General features: G+C 41.6%; 1 protein-coding gene across 1 annotated transcript; it reads right to left on the reverse strand.

Moving 5' to 3' along the window:
- Positions 1 to 1,062: 1,062 nt before the first annotated feature.
- LOC109878243 (tetraspanin-11) lies at positions 1,063 to 21,359 on the reverse strand (the record flags this gene model as incomplete). Its single annotated transcript, XM_031819885.1, is given in 8 exon segments — positions 1,063 to 1,115; positions 1,118 to 1,223; positions 1,734 to 1,838; positions 3,226 to 3,269; positions 3,272 to 3,299; positions 14,621 to 14,812; positions 17,957 to 18,058; positions 21,238 to 21,359. Coding segments are annotated over 7 exon segments (615 nt in total), but the record flags the coding sequence as incomplete, so codon positions are not given.
- Between the last annotated feature and the right edge of the window lie 360 nt (positions 21,360 to 21,719).

Genomic DNA, 21,719 nt, shown 5'->3' on the forward strand with positions numbered 1-21,719 from the left:
GAGAGAAGTAGAGAGAACAGTGGGATTTATTAGGGCCTCTCCTCCAGGAGGCTCTTCTCTCCACACCACACACCACACCCACACCCACACACACAACCCCACCCACCCACGATTGGGGTGTGGGGCATTGAGGGCCAATGGCTGGATGGAGTGCCCGTACCCATCCATTGCAGTCACCTCCGTACATCCAGTGTCATACTGTTTTATACCAAAGAGTTTGACCCGTGGTTTTGTTTCAAGCCATGTTGTGGAGTCACAGTTCTGAGGACATTTTCAGAAACATCTCGCTTCCTAGCAAGTGAAAAACATTGACGAGCACTTTTCACCCAAGTGTTTTCCGAGTGTGTGGGGAGCTGTCAACCACAGCTGACTCCTAAATGCACAGTAATATTTCAGGTCCACCCATATAAACTTTGTTTAATTATAAGAGATTTATCAAAGTTGCACTCCTCTGACTGGAGTGACATTGACAAGTGGAATGATGATCGCGGGAACCAAGGAGCGAGACGTGTGTGTGTGTGAAAGAGAGAAACAAGCACAGACTTCTCCTGCTTGTCACAGATAAAGCGAAAGGAGCATCTCAAATTTGATATGAATATTCTCTTACGCTCTCAGCCCTTACTGATCAGAAGCCTGTCAAGTAGAGAAAAGTTCTTGGCTAAAGTGACTTTCCAACCAGAGTATTTGACTGTTTCAGTTTCATTGACAGATAGAAAGGAGACAGTTTAGCTCTGAGGGCATGTCATCTGTCTGTCTCCATTTCAGACATTAGAAATCATTTGATGCCAATACAACCATCTGGTCCTGAAATATTGATCAATTGTTCCATGTCGAGATTCATTCATTTTTAAAAAGATTTATTTGAAGGAATATTTAGGATCCAACTTGAATAAATAAAATATGAACATATGAACAAATGGTTAGATGCTGTCATCGCTATGAATAGAATGACAACATAACACATTTTTACTGTGGAGAGTCCAGTTATGACACCCTAAAGTCTGCTGGAACCCATTTGGCACATATTTGTGCTGTTGAATGATGATTTTCCAATGGTCCCACCACCTCAGTCTTGTAGATGTTGGAGGGGTGGTCTCTGCGGCCACAGAGGGTGTGATGGTCTTACAGCAGCTGTCCGGGACCACCCTGCCCTCCGACACAGCCGAGGTCATGTACACACTATGCAGCCAATCAAATGAGTTGTTGCTGCCACAGCACTTGAACTGACCACAGAAGAAAAGTGGAATTGTGTTTATCATTAGCTCCACTTAGTTGATGTCTGAAAACCATCACATCTAATTCAAATCATCAACAACATAATGAAAAGGCAGAAAAAATACACATCACAAAAACATTTGTAAACCAAGTAGTCATAAATACGTATTACAGACTGCATGGACATCTTGCATCATACTGTACCCATATAGTGGATGTGACCTCGCATATGAGTAACATTGAACCTCACATGCTTCAAGGTGAACAGGGATGATTGCGTGTGTGTGTGTGTGTGTGTGTGTGTGTGTGTGTGTGTGTGTGTGTGTGTGTGTGTGTGTGTGTGTGTGTGTGTGTGTGTGTGTGTGTGTGTGTGTGTGTGTGTGTGTGTGTCCACAGCAGTTTTATCAGTTGAGTGTAACAACTATGTACCATAACTAGTATCAACCAGCTTTACCACTGGTGCTCCCTGTCCCTTCAAGAAAAACTAAGCAAAGGCTAATGGGAGATTGAGTCCCTACATCCTGCTGTAGTCTGTCCACGGCCAGGGTGATGGCCTCTTTCCCTGGCTGGGCGTAGTTCTCTGTCATGGTCTCATTCAGGTGCTGCTTCAGCTCCTCACTGAGCTAGGGGATGGAGGGAAGGGGGAGAGGGTGAGAGAGAGAGAGAGAGGAGAGAGAGAGAGAGAGAGAGAGAGAGAGAGAGAGAGAGAGAGAGAGAGAGAGAGAGAGACGAGAGAGACAGAGAGAGAGAGAGAGAGAGAAGAGAGAGAGAGAAGAGGGAGAGAGAGACAGAGAGAGACGAGAGAGAGAGAGAGAGAGAGAGAGAGAGAGAGGAACACCTCAGTTAGAGTGGCAGAGGAGAGTGAAGTGGGGTTGCCTTGCTTGTGTGATCAGGGCTCAGGATTGAGATCAGGGCTCAGGGTTGAGATCAGGGCTCAGGATTGAGCTCTGTCTGGAGATCAGGGCTCAGGGTTGAGATCAGGGCTCAGTGTTGAGATCAGGGCTCAGGATTGTGCTCTGTCTGGAGATCAGGGCTCAGGGTTGAGATCAGGGCTCAGTGTTGAGATCAGGGCTCAGGGTTGACATCAGGGCTCAGGGTTGAGATCAGGGCTCAGGGTTGAGATCAGGGCTCAGTATTGAGCTCTGTCTGGAGATCAGGGCTCAGGGTTGAGCTCTGTCTGGAGATCAGGGCTCAGGGTTGAGCTCTGTCTGGAGATCAGGGCTCAGGGTTGAGCTCTGTCTGGAGATCAGGGCTCAGGGTTGAGCTCTGTCTGGAGAAGAGGGCTCAGGGTTGAGGTCTGTCTGGAGATCAGGGCTCAGAGTTGAGGTCTGTCTGGAGATCAGGGCTCAGGGTTGTGCTCTGTCTGGAGATCAGGGCTCAGGGTTGAGCTCTGTCTGGAGAAGAGGGCTCAGGGTTGAGGTCTGTCTGGAGATCAGGGCTCAGAGTTGAGGTCTGTCTGGAGATCAGGGCTCAGGGTTGTGCTCTGTCTGGAGATCAGGGCTCAGGGTTGAGCTCTGTCTGGAGATCAGAGCTCAGGGTTGAGCTCTGTCTGGAGATCAGGGCTCAGGGTTGAGCTCTGTCTGGAGAACAGGGCTCAGGTTGAGCTCTGTCCTGGAGATCAGGGCTCAGGGTTGAGCTCTGTCTGGAGATCAGGCTCAGGTTGAGCTCTGTCTGGAGATCAGGGCTCAGGGTTGAGCTCTGTCTGGAGAACAAGGCTCAGGGTTGAGTCTGTCTGGAGATCAGGGCTCAGGGTTGTGCTCTGTCTGGAGATCAGGGCTCAGGGTTTGAGCTCTGTCTGGAGATCAGGGCTCCAGATACATGGTCTTTACACAGGTATCATACACACACCAGGTAAGCATGCACACACATGGCCACTCAAATGCAATGGAGATAGTCCCAGAACTGCACTCCAGACTCAATGAATAGATCAGTATTTAAAAAGAAAACAAATACAGGGGGGGGGGGGTAAACAAGAGGATAAAAGATGAAGGTGGAGAAGGAGTCACTCACCCTCTGGTAATACACGTAGGCCAGGACTCCTGCCACCAGCTCTAGAGAAAGATCAATAACAGACAGCAGAAATACTGGAGAGAGAGAGAGACAGAGACAGAGAGACAGAGAGAGACAGAGACAGAGAGACAGAAGAGGACAGAGACAGAGAGACAGAGAGAGACAGAGAGAGACAGAGACAGAGAGATCAGTCTTAACACAGTTCAGTTCAACACTTTACAGGCAAAACTCTCTCTTGAATATAAGACAAAATGCAGCATTAACTGCATGTCTCTGTTGGAACAGTCTCACTAACATCTTTACCAACACTCACTCTCAGACTCCTACCCAAATCACTCAGTTATTGTGACAATGCAGATATAAAACATCCATCAAGTGTCTTTGTATTGTCACTCACATCCCAAAAGCTGACAGAGAAATGAAAAAAGACTGAGGAATAGAGAGCAATATGACAGACTATGCAGAATGAGGAGGAAATTGATTTTGGGGTGTGAGATGTCTGTCATATATCTCCTAGCAGAGAAAGAGAGGGGGAATAGGGAGCGAACAGTGTAGAGGGGGGGATACATTTCATATTTGAGAGAGAGAGAGAGAGCAAGAGAGAGAGAAAAATAAAAGCGAGAGAGAGGTTTTGATTTCCGCCGCAGACAGCTAAATGTACTGAGAACTAAGAGAGACATAAAACACCACTATCTCATGAGGGAACAACAATGAACAGAACACCACAAACCCTGCAACACCTCCAAGCCAGTCCTCAGTAAATAACCCTGCAACACCTCCAAACCAGTCCTCAGTAAATAACCCTGCAACACCTCCAAACCAGTCCTCAGTAAATAACCCTGCAACACCTCCAAACCAGTCCTCAGTAAATAACCCTGCAACATCTCCAAACCAGTCCTCAGTAAATAACCCTGCAACATCTCCAAACCAGTCCTCAGTAAATAACCCTGCAACACCTCCAAACCAGTCCTCAGTAAATAACCCTGCAACATCTCCAAACCAGTCCTCAGTAAATAACCCTGCAACACCTCCAAACCAGTCCTCAGTAAATAACCCTGCAACATCTCCAAACCAGTCCTCAGTAAATAACCCTGCAACACCTCCAAACCAGTCCTCAGTAAATAACCCTGCAACATCTCCAAACCAGTCCTCAGTAAATAACCCTGCAACATCTCCAAACCAGTCCTCAGTAAATAACCCTGCAACACCTCTAAACTAATAGTAAATAACCCTACAACACCTCCAAACCAGTCCTCAGTAAATAACCCTGCAACATCTCCAAACCAGTCCTCAGTAAATAACCCTGCACACCTCCAAACCAGTCCTCAGTAAATAACCCTGCAACATCTCCAAACCAGTCCTCAGTAAATAACCCTGCAACATCTCCAAACCAGTCCTCAGTAAATAACCCTGCAACACCTCTAAACTAATAGTAAAGAACCCTACAACACCTCTAAACTAATAGTAAAGAACCCTACAACATCTCTAAACTAATAGTAAAGAACCCTACAACACCTCTAAACTAATAGTAAAGAACCCTACAACACCTCTAAACTAATAGTAAAGAACCCTACAACATCTCTAAACTAATAGTAAATAACCCTGCAACACCTCTAAACTAATAGTAAAGAACCCTACAACACCTCTAAACTAATAGTAAAGAACCCTACAACACCTCTAAACTAATAGTAAAGAACCCTACAACACCTCTAAACTAATAGTAAAGAACCCTACAACACCTCTAAACTAATAGTAAAGAACCCTACAACACCTCCAAACCAGTCCTCAGTAAAGAACCCTACAACACCTCTAAACTAATAGTAAATAACCCTGCAACACCTCTAAACTAATAGTAAAGAACCCTACAACACCTCTAAACTAATAGTAAAGAACCCTACAACACCTCTAAACTAATAGTAAATAACCCTACAACACCTCTAAACTAATAGTAAAGAACCCTACAACACCTCTAAACTAATAGTAAAGAACCCTACAACACCTCTAAACTAATAGTAAAGAACCCTACAACACCTCTAAACTAATAGTAAAGAACCCTACAACACCTCTAAACTAATAGTAAAGAACCCTACAACACCTCTAAACTAATAGTAAAGAACCCTACAACACCTCTAAACTAATAGTAAAGAACCCTACAACACCTCTAAACTAATAGTAAAGAACCCTACAACACCTCTAAACTAATAGTAAAGAACCCTACAACACCTCCAAACCAGTCCTCAGTAAAGAACCCTACAACACCTCTAAACTAATAGTAAAGAACCCTACAACACCTCTAAACTAATAGTAAATAACCCTACAAACACCTCTAAACTAATAGTAAAGAACCCTGCAACACCTCTAAACTAATAGTAAAGAACCCTACAACACCTCTAAACTAATAGTAAAGAACCCTACAACACCTCTAAACTAATAGTAAAGAACCCTACAACACCTCTAAACTAATAGTAAAGAACCCTACAACACCTCTAAACTAATAGTAAAGAACCCTACAACACCTCTAAACTAATAGTAAAGAACCCTGCAACACCTCTAAACTAATAGTAAAGAACCCTACAACACCTCCAAACCAGTCCTCAGTAAAGAACCCTACAACACCTCTAAACTAATAGTAAAGAACCCTACAACACCTCTAAACTAATAGTAAAGAACCCTACAACACCTCTAAACTAATAGTAAAGAACCCTACAACACCTCTAAACTAATAGTAAAGACCCTACAACACCTCTAAACTAATAGTAAAACCCTACAACACCTCTAAACTATAGTAAAGAACCCTACAACACCTCTAAACTAATAGTAAATAACCCTACAACACCTCTAAACTAATAGTAAAGAACCTACAACACCTCTAAAACTAATAGTAAAGAACCCTACAACACCTCTAAACTAATAGTAAAGAACCCTACAAACCACCTCTAACTAATAGTACAAGAACCCTACAACACCTCCAAACCAGTCCTCAGTAAAGAACCCTACAACACCCTCTAAACTAATAGTAAAGAAAACCCTACAACACCTCTAAACTAATAGTAAATAACCCTACAACACCTCTAACTAATAGTAAAGAACCCTCAACACCTCTAAACTAATAGGAAAGAAAACCCTACAACACCTCTAAACTTAATAGTAAAGAACCCTACAACACCTCTAAACTAATAGTAAAGAACCCTACAACACCTCTAAACTAATAGTAAAGAACCCTACAACACCCTCGAAACTAATAGTAAAGAAACCCTACAACACCTCTAAACTAATAGTAAAGAACCCTACAACACCTCTAAACTATAGTAAAGAACCCTACAACACCTCTAAACTAATAGTAAAGAACCCTACAACACCTCATAAACTAATAGTCAAGAACCCCTACTAACACCTCTAAACTATAGTAAAGAACCCTACAACACCTCTAAACTAATAGTAAGAACCCTGCAACACCTCTAAACTATAGTAAAGAACCCTACAACACCTCCAAACCAGTCCTCAGTAAAGAACCCTACAACACCTCTAAACTAATAGTAAAGAACCCTACAACACCTCCACACCAGTCCTCAGTAAAGAACCCTACAACACCTCTAAACTAATAGTAAATAACCCTACAACACCTCTAAACTAATAGTAAAGAACCCTACAACACCTCTAAACTAATAGTAAGAACCCTACAACACCTCTAAACTAATAGTAAAGAACCCTACAACACCTCTAAACTAATAGTAAATAACCCTGCAACATCTCTAAACTAATAGTAAATAACCCTACAACACCTCTAAACTAATAGTAAATAACCCTGCAACACCTCTAAACTAATAGTAAAGAACCCTACAAAACACCTCTAACTAATAGTAAAGACCCTACAACACCTCTAAACTATAGTAAAGAACCCTACAACAACTCCAAACCAGTCCTCAGTAAGAACCCTACAACACCTCTAAACTAATAGTAAATAACCCTACAACACCTCTAAACTAATAGTAAGAGAACACCTACAACACCTCTAAACTAATAGTAAAGAACCCTACACACCTCTAAACTAATAGTAAAGAACCCTACAACACCTCTAAACTAATAGTAAAGAACCCTACACACCTCTAAACTAATATAAAGAACCCTACAACACCTCTAAACTAATAGTAAAGAACCCTACAACACCTCTAAACTAATAGTAAAGAACCCTACAACACCTCTAAACGAATAATAAAGAACCCGCAACATCTCTAAACTAATAGTAAAGAACCCTACACACTCTAACTAATAGTAAAGTGAACCCTACACCTCTAAACTAATAGTAAAGAACCGCGACTAGCAACAGCCTCTAAACTAATGTAAAGAACCCACAACACCTCTAAACTAATAGTAAAGAACCCTACAACACCTCTAAACTAATAGTAAAGAACCCTACACACCCTCTAAACTAATAGTAAAGAACCCTACAACACACCTCTAAACTAATAGTAAAGAACCCTACAACACCTCTAAACTAATAGTAAAGAACCTAAAAACACCTCTAAACTAATAGTAAAGAACCCTACAAACACCTCTAAACTAATAGTAAAGAACCCTACAACACCTCTAAACTAATAGTAAAAGAACCCTACAACACCTCTAAACTATAGTAAAGAACCCTACAACACCTCTAAAACTAATAGTAAAGAACCCTACAACACCTCTAACTAATAGTAAAGAAGACCCTACACACCTCTAAACTAATAGTAAAGAACCCTGCACACCTCTAAACGAATAGTAAAGAACCCTGCAAACACCTCTAAACTAATAGTAAAGAACCCACACAACCTCTAAACTAATAGTAAAGAACCCTACAACACCTCTAAAACTAATAGTAAAGAACCCTACAACAACCTCTAAACTAATAGTAAAGAACCCTGCACACCTCTAAACTAATAGTAAATAACCCTACAACACCTCTAAACTAATAGTAAATAACCCTGCAAACACCTCTAAACTAATAGTAAAGAACCCTACAACACCTCTAAACTAATAGTAAAGAACCCTACAACACCTCTAAACTAATAGTAAAGAACCCTACAACACCTCTAAACTAATAGTAAAGAACCCTACAACACCTCTAAACTAATAGTAAAGAACCCTACAACACCTCCAAACCAGTCCTCAGTAAAGAACCCTACAAACCTCTAAACTAATAGTAAAGAACCCTACAACACCTCTAAACTAATAGTAAAGAACCCTACAACACCTCTAAACTAATAGTAAAGAACCCTACAACACCTCTAAACTAATAGTAAATAACCCTACAACACCTCTAAACTAATAGTAAAGAACCCTACAACACCTCTAAACTAATAGTAAATAACCCTACAACACCTCTAATAAAGAACCCTACAACACCTCTAACTAATAGTAAAGAACCCTACAACACCTCTAAACTAATAGTAAAGAACCCTACAACACCTCTAAACTAATAGTAAAGAACCCTACAACACCTCTAAACTAATAGTAAAGAACCCTACAACACCTCTAAACTAATAGTAAAGAACCCTACAACACCTCTAAACTAATAGTAAGAACCCTACAACACCTCTAAACTAATAGTAAAGAACCCTACAACACCTCTAAACTAATAGTAAATAACCCTACAACACCTCTAAACTAATAGTAAAGAACCCTACAACACCTCTAAACTAATAGTAAAGAACCCTACAACACCTCCAACCAGTCCTCAGTAAAGAACCCTGCAACACCTCTAAACTAATAGTAAAGAACCCTACAACACCTCTAAACTAATAGTAAAGAACCCTACAACACCTCTAAACTAATAGTAAAGAACCCTACAACACCTCTAAACTAATAGTAAATAACCCTACAACACCTCTAAACTAATAGTAAATAACCCTACAACACCTCTAAACTAATAGTAAATAACCCTACAACACCTCTAAACTAATAGTAAAGAACCCTACAACACCTCTAAACTAATAGTAAAGAACCCTACAACACCTCTAAACTAATAGTAAAGAACCCTACAACACCTCTAACTAATAGTAAATAACCCTACAACACCTCTAAACTAATAGTAAAGAACCCTACAACACCTCTAAACTAATAGTAAATAACCCTACAACACCTCTAAACTAATAGTAAAGAACCCTACAACACCTCTAAACTAATAGTAAAGAACCCTACAACACCTCTAAACTAATAGTAAATAACCCTACAACACCTCTAAACTAATAGTAAAGAACCCTACAACACCTCTAAACTAATAGTAAAGAACCCTGCAACACCTCTAAACTAATAGTAAATAACCCTGCAACACCTCTAAACTAATAGTAAAGAACCCTACAACACCTCTAAACTAATAGTAAAGAACCCTACAACACCTCTAAACTAATAGTAAAGAACCCTACAACACCTCTAAACTAATAGTAAATAACCCTGCAACATCTCTAAACTAATAGTAAAGAACCCTACAACACCTCTAAACTAATAGTAAAGAACCCTACAACACCTCTAAACTAATAGTAAAGAACCCTACAACACCTCTAAACTAATAGTAAAGAACCCTACAACACCTCTAAACTAATAGTAAAGAACCCTACAACACCTCTAAACTAATAGTAAAGAACCCTACAACACCTCTAAACTAATAGTAAAGAACCCTACAACACCTCCAAACCAGTACATTCAGTACTTCGTTCAGTGGAACAACAGCAATATTGACAGAATCAAAAAGCTTTGATCCAGGGATGAGCTACAGTATGATTATGTTGATATAGAGCTGAAACACAGGCTTCATGGGAGACAGACTTTCTTTGAGTCACTTCTGGACAATTAATAATAATAATAATAACTCATTTAAACTACCTTTCAATAATGAGTTATATATGATGCACTGGAGGCATACATACATTTTTATTCACTCATATGGATCATCAGCCATTATGAATGAATCAAGTGTTATAATGCATTGTACCACCAATGTCCATCCAACACATTCCTAAAAGGAGCTATGAGCTGTTATGGACTTTTTTCCAGCAATGCTTATAAAGTCTATGTTACGGGGTGATATAACTACGGTGCTATAAATGAATCTACTGTGGATGTTTCATAGAAATCGTTGCCACAGAAGGCAACATTAATAGAAAACCACTTTGTTAAAACAAAACCATCATTAGTATGCTACTGGAGAAGAAAGGACATCACACAAGTCTCAGTGGCCTTATTAGCACCTTATTAGCCAATTAGTCTGGAAGATATCAATATGTGTATTTTATCAATGAGAAATGGGGGTGGCTGGGGGATAGGCGGTTCCAACCAACCATTATCTGCTGTGTAAAATCTTCTTCTGTATCATTGTGATGTAACACTGTTTGGATTTAACAGCAGAGTATGTAAATGGTGAGAATGTTTCACCCACACACATACACACACACACACATTCACACACGTACACACACACACACACACCAAGGCTAATTAGGCACATCTGTTGTAGAGGCGGGACACAAAGCGTTTGGCGTGCAGCGTGGCGCTCAAGGCCATCACCAGGAGACAGATGCTCATTCCCAGCCTGGCGCTGATGTGACGCGTGGAGGTGAGTAAAAACAAAGCTATGCCAAAACCATTGTTTATCACACAAACACACACACAGATGCAGGGGAGCCTTCATTTAGGAGACCATAGTCTATAACAGAGTTAAAGCAGCCATTTCCTCTTTACCTTGCAGGCTACTGTCGTGTCTTTGGCATCATTAAATTGAAGACTGTTATTTTATCAAATCAATTCTCTGTAATTATTATTACGTGATTAAACTAATCATGTAAATGTAATTAACTAGGAAGTCAGGGCACCAAGGAAAATCTTCAGATTACAAAGTTATAATTTTTCTAATATAACTTTTCAGATATTTTAATATCTGATCAATTAGTATTCTAATTAATGAATTGTTCTTTACCTCACGTTAGCCTCATTCCAAACGCCGTAAGCTGTTGGCTATCTGCACGAATCCAGTCTTCACTATGAGTCATCCATACACCAATTGTCTTAATCATTTATTTACTAACTAAATAATCACAGAAATGCATAACAAACAAACAAAAGTAGATATGGTTACAAGGAAATGATAGAGGATGTGCCCTAGTGGGCTAAACCGATATGACGGTTTGGTAGACAAAGGGACTGAGAAGGGCGCAAAAGACAGAAGACACTACACAGTTGATAATTATAATAATTGAAATGCTAATCCTTTGCACATGAACGCTCACTCATTCGGGAATAATTGCAATCAGTATATATATTTACGCTCAGTGTGTCGTCATGATCTCTGTTGGAATCGTCCGTCTTTCTGTTGGAAAGTTCATCTGAACTTCTCTTTGCGTCCCTGGAGTCTTCGTGGTTAGAATGGATGCTTCAGAGTTCCATTCAGAAATGTTCTTATAGAATAGATGTTTTGGCGGTTGTCGGTCTTCGCATTCAATGGTACATAATTCCTAGCTGCAGACTAGTAATTAGTATTGAAGAGTTGCTCTTATTCTGTTGGTATTGATTTAACCACGTGGTATAGTTAAGAATTCAGCAACCATTACAACCGTAGCTTGTCCTGAGGTTTTTCTGGTCTCTACTCAAACCTTAGCTCCCTCAGCTGACCGAGGTAGGCATGGTCTAAAGAGGATTTCTCCAGGTGGGGGTTTTATTCAGAACTGTGGAAAAGCTGTCCCATGACGCCAGATCGATGTCTGTGCTCATGGGGGCGGGCCAATGACTTACTGAAACTTTAAACAGAAATACAATTCTCTCACATTAAAGGTTTAAAATCACATTACACCACTTCACAAATAGTTTCATCTTTACTCATTCATTTTATACAATAATTAGATGCAAACCTCAGAACGGAGGCTACTGTATAAACAGAGTTATGGTAATGTCGCTGTATTGTCTTTCTCGAGGTCACAATCATAAAACAAAATGGACCGGTCGTACCTGGATTCTCCACTGACCGTTTCCACATTCTCCAAAACATGGATTTTGTTCAGTTCTGTGATGTAGAAGAAGTTCCTTTGTTCTACTGTGAAACTCTCTCTCTCTATACTGCCTGGCCATGAGGAGAGTCTCCTCTAGGAATGTACAACCTGAGATAACAGAACCTGGGTGTAAGAGGGAGAGAGGGGGAAGGCACTCACTATACCCAAAGAGGGCCACGTCATGACACGACACACACACGTGCACCCGCATAGCCACACGCACAAGCACACACACATCATCAACAAACACAGTGTGTGTGTGGTAATGTCAGAATATTGGTTATGGCAGATGGAGGAAGGTGGGAGGTGTATTATTACACACCAGACTAAAGCTAATTCCTAACAGCCATTGTTGATTGGCAATAACATTGAATTATATTGTATTCTACACAAACACACACAGACACACAACACACACACATCTCTCTTTCATACAACCCCACAGCCATAGTGATTTGATGAACACCAACTCTTCACTCAAGCCTCTCCTTTAAACACACATTCACACTAACCCCACAACCAAAACACACCCTCCACCAGTGTTGGTAAAAGTACTCATTTCTCATACTTGAGTAAATGTAATGATAGCTTAATAGAAAATGACTCAAGTAAAAGTGAAAGTCACCCAGTAAAATACTACTTGAGTAAAAGTCTAAAAGTATTTAGTTTTAAACATGCTTACGTATCAAAAGTAAATGTATAAATAATTTCAAATTCCTTATATTAAGCAAACCAGGCAGCAAACCAGACGGCACCATTTTCTAGTTATTTTTAATTTACGAATAGCCAGGGGCACACTCCAGCACTCAGACACAATTTACAAATGAAGCATGTGTGTTTAGTGAGTCCCCCAGATTAGAGGCAGTAGGATGACCAGGGATGTTCTCTGTTTAGTGAGTCCCCCAGATTAGAGGCAGTAGGATGACCAGGGATGTTCTCTGTTTAGTGAGTCCCCCAGATTAGAGGCAGTAGGATGACCAGGGATGTTCTCTGTTTAGTGAGTCCCCCAGATTAGAGGCAGTAGGATGACCAGGGATGTTCTCTGTTTAGTGAGTCCCCCAGATTAGAGGCAGTAGGATGACCAGGGATGTTCTCTGTTTAGTGAGTCCCCCAGATTAGAGGCAGTAGGATGACCAGGGATGTTCTCTGTTTAGTGAGTCCCCCAGATTAGAGGCAGTAGGATGACCAGGGATGTTCTCTGTTTAGTGAGTCCCCCAGATTAGAGGCAGTAGGATGACCAGGGATGTTCTCTGTTTAGTGAGTCCCCCAGATTAGAGGCAGTAGGATGACCAGGGATGTTCTCTGTTTAGTGAGTCCCCCAGATTAGAGGCAGTAGGATGACCAGGGATGTTCTCTGTTTAGTGAGTCCCCCAGATTAGAGGCAGTAGGATGACCAGGGATGTTCTCTTGATACGTGTGTGAATTGGACCGTTTTCCTGTCCTGCTAAGCATTTAAAAGTATTTTAGGATGTCAGGGAAAATGTAAGGAAGTAAAAAAGTACATTATTTTATTTTGGAATGTAGTTGTCAAATATAAAGAGTACAGTATAGATACCCCAAGAAACTACTTAAGTAGTACTTTAAAGTATTTTTACTTAAGTACTTTATACCACTGCTCTCCACCATCCAAAGCCCCCTCTCCCCCCTCCATCAGTTTCATGTATGACTACTAATGCCTGACTATAACCAATCCTGCTGCAGTAGCAGAGTTAGTGGCTCACCTCCGGCCTGTTCCTCTCCTGCCTGGCCTGTCTCTTTAAAAACAATGAGGACAGTATTGTCAGCTCATTTGTCAGCTCCCAGCGTACACACACACACACACACACACACACACACACACACGCTCGCAAGCACACGCGCAAGAGAAAGACACAAGTGGAGTTGTGAGAGCAGGGGTGCAGTGAAGGAGCGTCATGTACAGTGACGTTTCAAAGGAAACCGGTATCTGGGGTAAAGGAAAGTATACAATGTACCCAAAAGTGATGAATGCAACCAAGGTGAGTTTGAATTGGAACAAGCTAAACGGATGTTCTAAATGAACATTCCCTTAAGGAGAACAGAGTGCAGATAGCTCCATTCTCCTTGTTTCATTGTGTGCTCTCATTTCACCTACAGTATATAACCAGCCCCTTTCTTATGCAAACACCAACACTGCCATTAAAGAGATATCGCACACAAACTACAGCATTAGTTAGTATCTTACCCTGAAAGTTATCTATGAGCCATACACTACTTTCAATATAATGCATCTAACTAATGTTGTAATATGTGAAAACTATCCCTTTAATCAACATAAACATTTAGAAGACCCAGGGGCATTCCAGACATCCAGAAAGCCTGGGGCCTAGAGTAGTCACCCTGCCCAAGGAGGGCTCCCTCACCGTGGACAGGCAGCTCCTCTGCTCCCTGATGACGGCGCAGCAGCCCAGGAAGCCCGTGACCATGACCAGGGCCCCGGCCAGGATGAGGATATAGGCAGACACGGCGAAGGTGCTGGAGGCCAGCAGGCTCAGGTAATCACTCTTGTCTATCAGGGTCCAGATGCCCACGCCCATCACCGCCGCTCCACCAACCTGAGGAGAGAGACAGGTTGAGGTCATGTGTTCCCATATGTTTGTTTTGACTTTAAATGTTTCATGCCAATCTAATTGAATTCAGTTGAATTAAGGAAGAGAGAGCGAGAGAGAGAGAGAGTAGGAACAGTGACAGGAGGGGTGTGAGGGGGGAGAGTGCTGGCTGCCAACAAGTGAGTCAGAGAGGGAAAGGGGAGACAAACAAAGACCAAGAGAGGGAGAAAGAGAGACAGAAAAACAAAGAGGGAGAAAGAGAGACAGAAAAACAAAGAGGAGGATGACAGAGAGAGAGAGAGAGCGAGAGAGAGAGAGAGAGAGAGAGAGAGAGAGAGAGAGAGAGAGAGAGAGAGAACGCAGTGTCAATAAAGTGAGTCGGGGGAGGAAGGGGATATGCACAAAAACAGTGAGAGAAAAAAAAGGAAGGAAGAGAAAAGGAGAGAGAAAGGAATAGAAAGAGAGAGAGAAAGGAATGGAAAGAGAGAGAGAAAGGAATAGAAAGAGAGAGAGAGAAAGGAATAGAAAGAGAGAGAAAGGATAGAAGAGAGAGAGAAAGGAATAGAAAGAGAGAGAGAAAGAAAGGAATAGAAAGAGAGAGAGAAAGGAATAGAAAGAGAGAGAGAAAGGAATAGAAAGAGAGAGAGAAAGAAAGGAATAGAAAGAGAGAGAAAGGAATAGAAAGAGAGAGAGAAGGAATAGAAAGAGAGAGAGAAAGGAATAGAAAGAGAGAGAGAAAGAAAGGAATAGAAAGAGAGAGAAAGGAATAGAAAGAGAGAGAGAAGAAAGGAATAGAAAGAGAGAGAAAGGAATAGAAAGAGGAGAGAGAAAGGAATAGAAAGAGAGAGAGAAAGGAATAGAAAGAGAGAGAGAAAGAAAGGAATAGAAGAGAGAGAGAAAGGAATAGAAAGAGAGAGAAAGGAATAGAAAGAGAGAGAGAAAGGAATAGAAGAGAGAGAAGGATAGAAGAGAGAGAAGGAATAGAAAGAGAGAGAGAAAGGAATAGAAAGAGAGAGAAAGGAATAGAAAGAGAGAGAGAAAGGAATAGAAGAGAGAGAGAAAGAAAGGATAGAAAGAGAGAGAAAGGAATAGAAAGAGAGAGAGAAAGGAATAGAAAGAGAGAGAGAAAGGAATAGAAAGGAGAGAGAAAGAAGAAGAGAGAGGAAAGAATAGAAAGGAGAGAAAGAGAAGAGAAAGAAGAGAGAGAAGAAAGGAATAGAAAGAGAGAGAAAGAAGAAAAAAGAGAGAGAAAGAAGAGAAAAAGCGAGAGAGAAAGGAAGAGAAAAAGAGAGAGAGAAAGGAAGAGAGCAGAGTGACAAAAAAGGAGAGAGAGCCAAACAGAGCCAGAGTGGAGTGATTTGTTTCCATAAACAATGGTGGCCACATCAGAGGGGTGACGTGGCGATGCCATTAATCTGTTTCCCCCATCTCTGTCATCTATGACACACTCGGACGTGCAGGAAATCCCAGGGAGAGTTGCTCCTATTCAGCCTTCCATCCCTTTCCTCCTCCTTTACACGCCAAGCCCCTACTCCCAAACAACAAGCACTGCTGCTACAGATGTAGGATCTTAATGTGATCCTCCTGTTGCAGAACTTCCCTGCAATGCAGGAAATGTCAAACATGAAGCGTATTTTAGGTTTAAAAAGGCTTCTGACGTTTGTCATTTCCAATGGAAAATATATCAACCCCTATAAAAATTTCCATTAATTATAATTCGCATAATAACTCACATGTCCTGTTGCTGCAGGATTATTGGATTATTTTCCTTCTGTAGCAAACTGGCTCAAATTCTGATCTGACATCTGTAGTGCTAAAACACCATGCCATGGGAAAAAGTAATAGTTTAAAGGAATGGGCAACTCTGGAGTATTAATTAGTAGGTAGTATCTTTGGGTGCAGAGTTACAATATAGAGAAACAGGGAGGCTGGGCTGTGGCCGTTGGGGAAAGTGGGAGGCATTACGGTTACGCAATGTGGGGTTTGAAGGGAAGTCATTAGGTTAGTGTGAAATGTAAAGCGAGAGATATAAAAGAGAACCTGTTTGAATCTGATCCCTTACTCTGTAGACAGAGAACAACTGTTTTCAGGCCCAGCAGAACATAGCTTTAATAGTTAACTGTGTTATTAAACATTAAACGTACACCAGCTGCCAGGGGCCAGGTTTGATCCACAGCCCATCGGTTCAACACCGACAGGCCATAAATATTAGAGTACACAGGGCCAAGTCCATTTCTTTGCGCTCCTAAATGTAATCTCCCACTCCATTTCTCTGTCATGCTTTTTCTCTCCCTCTGTGTCTCTTTTCCCTCACTCTGTAACTCTCTCCCTCTCGTTCCTCACCGTAACTCTCTCCCTCTCGTTCCTCACCGTAACTCTCTCCCTCTCGTTCCTCACCGTAACTCTCTCCCTCTCGTTCCTCACCGTAACTCTCTCCCTCTCGTTCCTCACCGTAACTCTCTCCCTCTCGTTCCTCACCGTAACTCTCTCCCTCTCGTTCCTCACCGTAACTCTCTCCCTCTCGTTCCTCACCGTAACTCTCTCCCTCTCGTTCCTCACTGTAACTCTCTCCCTCTCGTTCCTCACCGTAACTCTCTCCCTCTCGTTCCTCACCGTAACTCTTTCCCTCTCGTTCCTCACCCTAACTCTCTCTCTGATTCTCTCTCTCTCTCGGCTAAGAAAGAGCAACACAAGAAGTCACACAAGAAGTCTAACTTTGATGTAAAAACCTGTCAAATATCATTCTTCCCTGTGCATGCCTTAGTGAACGTTAACCCAATTCACTCTCTCCCTGAGTCCCCTCTTAAATAAATCAACTATGAACCTGTCACTGGAAGAAAACTATTGTTTCTGTGTACTAGAGGTTTAATACAGCCTGATCCCAGATCTGTTTTGTGCTGTAAAGCCAACTCACTTAGTCTTTCCCAACACAAAAAGATCTTACCAGGCCAGTTTACCAGGCCATCTTACCAAGCTAGATTGCTACTCACCCAGAAGAGAAAGTTGAAGACAAACAGGAGGGCTTGCTAATTTGCTATAGCCTGATCCCAGATCTGTTTGTTATGTATAGCAAACTCCTATGACCAACTCCCATGGTTGTTGGCTACTGCAGCACAAACAGATCCAGGGTAGCTTGCTTGTGCTACTCACCCAGAAGAGGACATTAAAGACGAAGAGGAGGTACTTGAGGCAGACGGTCATCCAGTCACCCTGGTCGTCTTTGTACACGGCCGTCATCTCCCCTCCACAGCTCTGGACAGACAGGGTACAAAACTTCAACTGGCAGTTCTGAATCTGAAGTACTTGACTGTTATCATTACAGTCAGCAGGGTTGAAAACAGGGTAGAAAACCCCAAGCAGCAGTTCTCACAGACTTTCTGTTCTCACAAGATTCTCCTAAGTTTGAAGAATATTCTAAGAACAGGGAACAAAAAGATCAGTTCAGGAGTTCTGAGTACCTGACACTTCACATAGCATTTCAAGTGGCTGAAAAACAGTCTAACAACATAGAAAATGCAAACCAGTTATTCTAATGCAAATTAAGACATAAAATGTGGGGACATTTTGAGGATAATAACACATCACACAAGGTATGACATGAGCAGAAACAATAACCCAAATCACAGTCAGTCAAACTGTTGTTGGTTACTTCCTCCCTTCTGCACAATAACTAGCAACTGTAGCCTTGTAGCACACCAGACAAGGGACATTGACTATCCTCACACTCTGTGAACACCCTGTGAAGAGGCGTTGGGTGTTATAACAAAAGCCAAAACAAAGGTATTTGTGGAGACACACACACACACACACACGCACACACACACACACATTCCAATTAAATAGAGGGAGAAAGATGCTGCCAAGCCTCTGAAGGACTTTGATCGACACATCGCCATGACAATATCACTGGACAGCATCACTGAACAGTGTAATCTAATATGACATGGCTATCCACTTCTTCATTTCTCAGACCTGTCAATCATAGGACTGAGCTACTAACAAGAGTCAACTATTCCTGTAAGACTGTCTTTATAGACTAGTTATGCCATTTTCATCAACTAATTTCATTAAGGTTTATGTCCAAAGCATTGCATAGAATGGTTCTAGTCACTGCCACACACTGTGTAAGAGTCAGTACTTCTAGATGCTGCTGACCACACACTGTGTAAGAGTCAGTACTTCTAGATGCTGCTGACCACACACTGTGTAAGAGTCAGTACTTCTAGATGCTGCTGACCACACACTGTGTAAGAGTCAGTACTTCTAGATGCTGCTGACCACACACTGTGTAAGAGTCAGTACTTCTAGATGCTGCTGACCACACATTCCCAATAACAGCACCAGGTAAATAAATAATTCACAGAAGTGGACTTGACTAGAAAGACATAATCATTCATTAAGCACACACTTGCAGCACTTTAAATAAAAGGTGAGCACTTAAGCCTGCCACATTGATCTGCCAATCAACAGACGGCAACGAATGCCACTGCAAGCCTTTGGAGACTTCTCTCAGTTCTATCTGAAGCTAATAACAGTGTGTGTGTGTGTGTGTGTGTGTGTGTGTGTGTGTGTGTGTGTGTGTGTGTGTGTGTGTGTGTGTGTGTGTGTGTGTGTGTGTGTGTGTGTGTGTGTGTGTGTGTGTGTGTGTGTGTGTGTGTGTGTGTGTGTGTGTGCATCCTCCCATGAGAAAATATGGCAAGCTGCTAATTATAGATTAGCCACATTGATGCCTAGGAGAAGTTTAGCTCATGCCATTACAGCCCAAATATACACATTGATGCCTAGGAGAAGTTTAGCTCATGCCATTACAGCCCAACTATACACATTGATACCTAGGAGCAGTTTAGCTCATGCCATTACAGCCCAACTATACACATTGATGCCTAGGAGAAGTTTAGCTCATGCCATTACAGCCCAACTATACACATTGATGCCTAGCAGAAGTTTAGCTCATGCCATTACAACCCAACTATACACATTGATGCCTAGGAGAAGTTTAGCTCATGCCATTACAGCCCAACTATACACATTGATGCCTAGGAGAAGTTTAGCTCATGCCATTACAGCCCAACTATACACATTGATGCCTAGGAGAAGTTTAGCTCATGCCATTACAGCCCAACTATACACATTGCTGTAACACATCTGCAAAAATGTCTTTGTCTGTCAGCTGGAATAGAACTAAACCCTAAACTGCATCAAAACGGTTTTGTTTTCTTGGTATCTGTATCTATAATTGTGCTGGTATGTGTTTATAGGCTACTGTTGGAACACCTAAAGCTCCCTTCTATTCTATTTTACACTGTTTGTTTTATATATTCTACTCTTTTCTGTATTCATTCTATTCTACTCTTGGGGAAAATACAGTGATTATAATCTATTAGATTTTGATATTCTACTGTTTGTATTCTATACTCATGCTCTACTCAGCTCTTGTCCTATTCTATTCTATTCTATTCTAGGGGAGTTCTTTGTGAAGTTGCTGGCTCAAACGTTATTCAGCACAATGGGTGTACTGTGTGTACTGCTCCTTCAAACCAGTGGCTTTGGGCTATAGGGAGTTCCAGTACACAGGGAATGGGTTGAACTGTCTGAACATGCATTATCAAAGCGCACAGGATGTGAAAAATGTCACTTGCAGGCTACCGGTACGTCGTTCACTGGTTGAAAACAAACGAGCTGAAAGTTTTGTCCTCGGACTAATAAATCAGTTACTGTGTAACTTTGATGGGACAGACAAGAAACAAAAACAGAACATTCTAGAATATGCTTTGGACAGAATGTTTCACAAGTAGGCTACCTATGCAACCAGCCAGGCCAGCCGGCCAGCGACATGTATGTAGCCTGTAAAAGTATATCCACGATGACATGGTACATGCAATCACATTTAGGCTACCCACCCTGTGTGAACATATGTGATGGATGTATGTTTACGGGCACTTGTACGACCAGAAGGCAGGCAGGGTCCGCGAAATCGATTTTCCCCAGCATAAAAAAATCCATGAAGAGATGAGTGCTTGATAAACTTCATTTCAGAGAAGGCATCCCCACCGTCAATATGAAAATCTAAATTGCCATAGATCATCACGTTTGTCTTATCTACGTAGCGTCCATTTCGCTCGCTGATCAGTGGAATAGGCTGGACGTTGGTTTGCAGATTCACTTTTAACGTTCTGACTGTCTACAAAACCGAATAAGGAAACCGGTGCCTATGCACTAGACAATATTTTCAAAACATAAAAAAATTATTTCATTTCCCAAAACGTTTTGCTACATTTGGAGGCCATGGACACTGAGCAGGCTTCCCTTACAAACACCGCACACTGGATGCACTTGCATTGAGCTGCGTGTAGCAGACAGAGTTCACGAAATTGCTTATATTTTTAGCATGGATCTCAATTTAGGAAAGTAGCCTTAAATATCTCACTCACCAAATGCACGGCTTGCTTCTGCGGGAAAACGGACAAATAGCCGTCTCGTTATTGTAGCATAGGCTATGTGATTCAATCAAGCTTGTTGCTTCCCTAGCGTCCAGTCCGTGGAGAAGAATGAGGGGTCATTATGGGGTGAAAAGGAAATGAATGAAACTACCCGCCCCCATTGGATTGGATACTATTGAAGCCGCAGTGCAACTGTTACAGTGCATTGGCCTATAGGCATATACAATGTAACAGGCGGTTATAACATTGTTTTTGTGTGTTTATTCACACAAGTGCAAGTTTAGTAAGTTTGTTACATATTGTCTTGTTTTGAGTCTTGTTTGTTGATAATATCAATCCAATGAATCAAGTGCACCCTGTGTAAACCCGGTTTATGGGGTTTAAAAAATACACATTCTGGGAAAATATTGTTATTTACCCAAGCAAAGTGTGGACTGATGCAAATCATTTCATTTGACACCTCATGCGGTTAG

Source organism: Oncorhynchus kisutch, unplaced genomic scaffold, assembly GCF_002021735.2.
Source record: "Oncorhynchus kisutch isolate 150728-3 unplaced genomic scaffold, Okis_V2 scaffold2782, whole genome shotgun sequence".
Classification (NCBI taxonomy): Eukaryota; Metazoa; Chordata; class Actinopteri; order Salmoniformes; family Salmonidae; genus Oncorhynchus; species Oncorhynchus kisutch.